This window comes from Buceros rhinoceros, unplaced genomic scaffold (genome assembly GCF_000710305.1).
Source record: "Buceros rhinoceros silvestris isolate BGI_N320 unplaced genomic scaffold, ASM71030v1 scaffold16398, whole genome shotgun sequence".
NCBI lineage: Eukaryota > Metazoa > Chordata > Aves > Bucerotiformes > Bucerotidae > Buceros > Buceros rhinoceros.
In genome coordinates this window covers 9405-16250 of record NW_010427573.1, presented here as the reverse complement: position 1 = coordinate 16250, position 6846 = coordinate 9405, and the positions used below count along the sequence as shown (strand labels likewise).

General features: G+C 56.0%; 1 protein-coding gene across 1 annotated transcript in view; it reads left to right on the top strand.

Moving 5' to 3' along the window:
• LOC104498561 (diacylglycerol kinase beta-like) overlaps positions 1-6846 on the top strand; it is a gene marked incomplete at its 5' end in the record, with an annotated part of 15934 nt that overhangs the window by 3675 nt on the left and 5413 nt on the right. Inside the window, 12 exons of the mRNA XM_010141958.1 lie at positions 64-183; positions 1176-1293; positions 1485-1573; positions 2011-2127; positions 2279-2377; positions 2508-2621; positions 2719-2792; positions 2909-2983; positions 3070-3155; positions 3345-3434; positions 3875-4035; positions 6040-6104. Of these exons, the coding sequence (XP_010140260.1) occupies positions 64-183; positions 1176-1293; positions 1485-1573; positions 2011-2127; positions 2279-2377; positions 2508-2621; positions 2719-2792; positions 2909-2983; positions 3070-3155; positions 3345-3434; positions 3875-4035; positions 6040-6104 (1208 nt within the window). The remainder of the gene's footprint in view (positions 1-63; positions 184-1175; positions 1294-1484; positions 1574-2010; positions 2128-2278; positions 2378-2507; positions 2622-2718; positions 2793-2908; positions 2984-3069; positions 3156-3344; positions 3435-3874; positions 4036-6039; positions 6105-6846) is intronic.

Below are 6846 nucleotides of genomic sequence, written 5' to 3'. Positions count from 1 at the left end.
TCTCGGCCAGAGCCAGCAGCCAAGGAGGCATCGCTGTGTTACCAGGTTTCCTTCTTCCTCCAGATCTTGAAGGCAATGATGGAGGAGATCGACTATGACCATGACGGGACTGTGACGCTGGAGGAATGGATCCGAGGTGGCATGACCACCATCCCCTTGCTGGTCCTTCTGGGGATGGAGACAGTGAGTGCCTACACAAGGACCTGCTTCGGCCACATCCAGCTCCCCTGCCCACCTCTGGAAGAAAGCCTGGAGCTGGTGGCAGCAGGGGGCTGGCAATGGAGGGAGTGCAGGGACCACAGGAGGGCACCCTATGCCTGGCAATGTGCTACACACCGGCAACACTGCATGGCCTCACACTGATCACTGGCTCCCTGGTCCCTGCAGACAGCCCTGCCCTGCCTCTGCAGACTGGCCTTTTCACCCCAAATCTTCACAAACTCAGATTTGAGCTGCGGTCATGGCCAGCAGCTGGTCTTGCTCTTGGGATCGTAGTGCACTCCAGTTCAATGAATATTTAATCTAAATGCCAGCTTCTCTCCTTGGGTGAACGTCAAAAAGCAGAGGTGGAGACACCACCCCCACCCCCCTTATTTCCCTGTGTTGTTTGTTCATCCTTTTGGGCTTTCTTTTACCAAGGTGCCTCCTGGCCATTGAGTGACAGTTTGCAGGGAGTATCTGGGTTTTTGCTCCCTGGTACCCATTCTGGTGCTTGCTTCCCACAGAGAGCTGGGGGGGCAGGCTTTTTGGTAGGAAGATTCAAGAAAATGGGAAATTTTAAGTGGCTCCTGCAAGCACTTGTGCCTGGATGCAGATGTAAGAGGCTTGTTTTGGTCACCCGGTGATGGTGGTGGCCTGGCACCAAATATGAAGTCACCTTCCTATAGGCCACCAGCAGAGCATCCCCTCAGCTGTGCTCTGCTGAGGGGCCATAGGGAGCTGGAGCTCTGTTCCAGGACTGCCAGGAGCCGGATATGGCCAGGGAATGGGGGGATGTGGCAGGTGTGCTCAGGGGAGCGCCAGGGAGAAGGGGAGCAGGAGGGGCAATGATTCTGCTAGGACTGAACTCCACAGACATGCTGGGAGCAAAACACTGATAAAGGTGGTGGACTAAGTGGGCAGGAACACCCAGTGGGGGAATGACCCCCCTTGCCCTCCGCTCTCTTGTCCTGCAGAACGTGAAGGATGATGGTCAGCATGCCTGGAGGCTGAAGCACTTTAAGACACCTGCCTACTGCAACTTCTGCCGCACTATGTTGCTGGGAGTCCGCAAACAGGGTCTCTGCTGCTCCTGTGAGTCCTGACTTCCCTGTGGCCCCCCATACCTGCAGACCAGTGGCCAGCAGCTCCTGCCCCATCCCAGTGCTCCATGCAAGGGGTACTCTTCCCTTTCAGTGCTGAGCCCTGTGGATTGCTGCAGGGTGAGCAGGGAGGGGGCAGCACCTATGCTGGGGAGTGATGCTCACCTACTTCTCTCCCGCCAGTCTGCAAGTACACTGTCCACGAGAGGTGTGTGTCCAAAGATATCGCCTCCTGCATCAGCACCTATGTGAAATCCAAGAGAAATACAAGCGTGAGTAGGTGGCCAGCACATTTCTTAGCTGGTGGTCTCCCATGGAATCTTCCTGGACTCAGCACCACTGGCAGCAGCTGTCCCCTTGGTCTCCTGCCCTGGTCGCCCATGACTTTTTCCCCTGGGATTTCCCCCTTGGGTCCTGGCCAGCAGCTCATAGGCATTGCCAGCATCCAGAACCTAGCAGGGCAGCCCCTGTACCCAGCTCCCAGGGACCCACAGGACCTCTGGTCTGGAGGTTTGCCACAGCTCTGGGTGGGGGATGGATGTCCCCGATGGGCTGCATGGAGCAGCAGGGAAGAAGAGGGGGCTGGTTTGTATCAGTCAGCATCCCTGCATGACTACCCTCAGCTACCCTCCAAAATCACAGCCTTAGCAGAGAGGAGATGGCTGTGGGTGCTGCACCCACAATGCCTCCCACTTCCTGCACTGTGCAGGTGATGCAGCACACCTGGATTGAAGGCAATTCCCCTGTCAAGTGTGACAAGTGCCACAAAAGCATCAAGTGCTATCAGGGCATCACTGGCCTGCACTGCGTCTGGTGCCAAGTCACTGTGAGTATACAGGCGAGGGGGTAAGCTGGGATGCACCCACTGCAGGGTGCCCCCTGCAGTGCACCCGGCATAGCCAGCCCCAGCCAAGGAGAGAGGCTCACATACGGTCTGGAATCCCCTGCCTGACGTACTTTCTTCCCGTCCCCTCCAGCTCCACAACAAATGTGCCTCCCATGTGAAGCCCGAGTGTGACGGGGGTCCACTGCGGGACCATATCTTGCTGCCATCCTACATCTGCCCTGTTGTCCTGGTAAGTGCCCCCTTCTTGCTGCTGGGTGGCAGGGACCTGGCAAGGCATTGCCGCATCCAACCTGCCTCCCCTGGATGCTGGTTCTGCCCTCTCGGGATGGTGTGCACATCCACACCTCTGTTCCATAAAGGACAGACGGTCCCACTGCCGGACACCAGAGAGCGACTCCCCTGCCAGCACCAGCCCCGGGAACAACCAGGGCTTCAAGTTCAACTCTACCACAGTGGATGGGCAAGGACTGCAGGTAGGTTCCCATGCTGGGCTGCTGGCAAGCTCTGCCATGGGTGTGCACTGAGCCCCGCAGCAGCTGAGCATTTAGAGCCATGCTTTCTGTCTTTCAGATCAACCCCCAGCCCGGAACACACCCCCTCCTGGTGCTTGTGAACCCCAAGAGCGGAGGAAGGCAAGGGGAGCGGTAGGTGGCATCCTGCCTGGGGAGAGCATCCTTGTGGAGTCAGGGGCTGCTTGTCCCTTGGGCTGCCCTAGCGCCTCTCTCAGAGGGGGACTCGCCTCACTCCTCTCTTCTCCTAGGGTCCTTCGGAAATTTCACTACCTGCTCAACCCTCGTCAAGTGTACAACCTGGACCGTGGAGGGCCTGCGCCAGGGTATGGAGATACTGCAGCTAATCCTCTATCCTGTCCTGCTGGCCACTGCTCCCCCATGTCACTGCTTGTCTCCCGGCTTTCTCTAGGCTGAGCTTCTTTCGAGACACTCCAGATTTCCGCGTCCTGGCCTGTGGAGGTGATGGCACAGTGGGCTGGATCTTGGACTGCATAGGTGAGTGAGGAGCAGCCATGCTCCTGCAGAGCATTATCTGCCCACCTCCTTGGCAATTTGCCACAGGTTAAGCAGGGTGGGGATCCTGCCAGCAGCATTGCCCCCAGGCTGCCAGCTGAGGAGGGACATGGAGAGGAGCAGGGAGTGAGCTGTTTCAGCCCCAAACCTCTCTTTCCCGTTGAATTACAGACAAGGCAAACTTGGTGAAGCACCCACCAGTGGCTGTCCTGCCCCTGGGAACAGGCAATGACCTGGCCCGGTGCCTGCGCTGGGGAGGAGGTGAGGCTGGGCGACTATAACCCAGGGGGTGGCCGGCCTGCAAGGACCATCTGGTGTGGCTTGGTGGGTGCTGTTCTAGGGGAGGCATGGGAGGGAGTGGAGGGAAAGCCCCTGAGCTCTTTGGACAAGGCTTGGGATTGTATCTCAGCCCTGGTGCCTCCTGGTGGTGCCTCTAAACCTGTCCAAGAAAGGCAGCCATTGCTTTCTAAACCCCTGTCAGCCAGGGCCTGCCCAACAACCTTTTTCATCTGGGAGAGTTGTGCCATCAATTGAAATATCTGCCACCGCTGCAAGGATGAGCTGGGCATCTCACTGGTGCCGTTGCAACAGCCCCAGGCTCCTCCGAGTGCTTGGTACCCAACCTCATCCGGCCCCACAACATGACTGCACTCCCCTTCATTCTTCTTCATCATCTGACACCCGCCTTCTTTCCCTTACAGGCTATGAAGGAGGCAACCTGATGAAGGTCCTGAAAGACATTGAGCACAGTACAGAGGTGATGCTGGACCGCTGGCAGATAGATGTCATTCCCAGTGACAGAGAGGCCAATGGAGACCCTGTCCCATCCACCATCATAAACAACTACTTCTCCATTGGAGTGGTGAGTACTGCAGGGCAGGGATGGGTCTTGAGGGCAACTCAGAGCACAGCACACACATGGTTTAGCTGGAGAGAGCAGCACAGCGCAGGGCTAGTAATTGGTGCCCAGACCAGCACCGTGCTGTGCCCCGTGAGAGTGAAGAGCTCCAGAGGACAGTGGAGCAGTGGAGGTGTCAGCTGGGTCCCCAGTACATCTGCAGCCTCAAATCCGCCTGGACCAGGGGATTCCCAGGATCATTTCCCATTCAGCCAATGCGAAATGCCTCAGCTGCCCTGAAATTGCTGGAGTAATCCATCCTTGTGGATGCACTCAAGGGATGCCAGCCCTCATGCTTCCCTCACTGTCTCCTCCTAGACTCATCTTCAGCCCTCTTCTGAGCAGCCCTGTGTTAGCTCCCAAGAGCAGGGGCTGGTTCCTGGTGACATTCCTCAGAGACCATAAGCCTTTCTAAGTGTTTGGTGAAACAACATTTGAGCTTGAGTCTGTTGTGGTTTGAACCCAGCTGGGTGGGGTACACCGCAGAGCCGCTCTCTCACTCCTAACCCCTGGGGCAGGGGAGGAGAACAAAAGGTAAACCCAAGTGGGTTAAGATAAGCAGAGTTTACTGGAACATCACCACAAGAGAGGAAACAATAACAAAACCAAAGCAAGTAATACACAATGCACTGCTTGTCACCTCCACGCCACTCAGCACTGCTGTTTGGAACTGCCACCCACCCCCTGCTCCCACCTCCTCACATACACATATACATGTGTGTATATATACTGGGTATGATGTCACTATGGTATTGAATATCCCATTGGCTGGTTCCATATGGCTATCCTGCGCACCCGCTGCTGTTTGAAAAAACTGTCTCCTGCCTGGCTAGCCCTGCCCCTTATATGTACTGGGGCACGACATCAGCATGGCATCAAATATCCCATTGGCTGATTCGGTTCAGCTATCCTGGCTGTGGAAATTAACCCTATCCTAGCCAAACCCTATCCCAAGCCAAGAACTCTCCCTCCCTGCTCTTCCTTGCGCATGTTCTCAACCTTCCTCCAACTCCTGGTATTGGTTTTTTTTTTTTGTTTTATTATCGTTTGTAACGGCAGCCCATAAATGCATAAACAGGCGTAGAATCTTTCTCTTTTCCCAGCCCGGAATGTTGCAAGAGCTAATGTGCAAGGAGCTTAAATGAGGTTCAGGGAAGTTTGGGGTCTCAGGGATGGGTTGAAATCTGCTGGACGCCCACCTGAAGCTTTTGCCAAGATGGCACCCATCAGCAAAGCCCCGCTTTGGTGCTCGGACCCGTGTTCCCCCCTGATTTCCTAACAGGAAGGTTGGGGACCCTGGGAAAGATGACAGCCCTGTGTCATGGGGACTTTCCCCAGTGCCAGGAGTCAATCCTTGGAGCAGCAAGGCTTTGGGGAAATGGTAAAGTGGAAAGCACTTCTCTCTCCAGGGGCTTACAGCATTTTTGTCCTGGGCCGTGGGTGCCTGAGCAGTATTACCACAGTGTGGATCACCCACTCAGCAGCACTGCTGGATGCTTCTAGTTTCACATCAGCTCTTGCTAATGTCATTGCAGGTGGCTTTGGTGACAGTTTCTGAGTTGGGCTTAAACACCTCCCACTCTCCACAGGAGAGGTTGCAATGAGTTCCAGGAGAGCTGCTTTGGTGCAGGGTCCTGGAGCATCCCCAGAGCCTCACTGCCCTTTTGGCAGCCCTTCCTTCCTGCCTCAGCATGCCCACCATGTGGAGCCCCTACGATGACTGAAGGAGGCTAAATGCACTATTTATGTCTTGCCTAACAAGCCTGTTCAGCATTTTGCAAGCAGCCTGGCTTAGGGTGCCTCCATCGACTCGGCATGGCCCCCAAGCTGTGCCCCTGTGCCATGGGGGCTGATGGCAAGGGCGAAGAGCTGACCCCCCATATCCTGGTGCGTGCTGGTGGGGTGCATGGGGGGGGTTTCTATTTCCCAGCTCTTCTGACAACTTCTCCGTGCTCCCTCTCCCTGCAGGATGCCTCCATTGCCCACCGCTTCCACATCATGCGAGAAAAGCACCCTGAGAAATTCAATAGCAGGTAAGGGCTACCTGTGGTCCTCCCCCAAAGCTGGGTGACGGGGGACATCCCACTGCTGCCATGCACTGAACTGAGGGGACATGCCAGAGCCTGCTCCTCTCCCACCAGGCTCCTCTGTCCTCATGGGCCAGCCTTGAAAAGACAGCATAGCATTTGACCAACCTCAGGGGACGTGCCAGGCATGGCCAGTGAGCAGTGCCTGGGCATGGTGGAGATCTGGGGTGCTTTTTCAAGCTCTGTGCAGCATGGCAGGCTGCTCAAACTTGGCCGTATACCAAATTATGTTTATTCATGCTTTACAATTAGCTATGAATTCTAGGCCTGGCAAGAGCAGGCCAAGCAGTGAGGGCATGGCAGTCAGCAGATCGCAGCTTGTTCCTGCTGTGCTCAGGGTGCATAGAAATGGCATGATGGTGGCAGGAGCAGTGGCTTGTGATCCCCATCCCCATGTTCAGAAATACCTGCTAGAAGAACCTCAAATGGGCGAAAGCATCTGGCTCTGTTCTGAAACTCAGCTCTCTTCAGCTTACAGCTCCTCCTTGAAGACTGACACAACCATTGCGCCAGGGGATGAGCACTGGTCAGGGGCTGCCTGGCAGTGTGCTGGGAGGGTGCAAGGCAGAGTGCTGAAGTGGGGGGACATCCCCTGCATTGAGCACCCCATCCCCAGGAGCCCCATCAAGAGATGACAGCTCATGCTCATCTCTGCTGAAGGCTGGTTGGGGCATCCCATCCAAAGAAC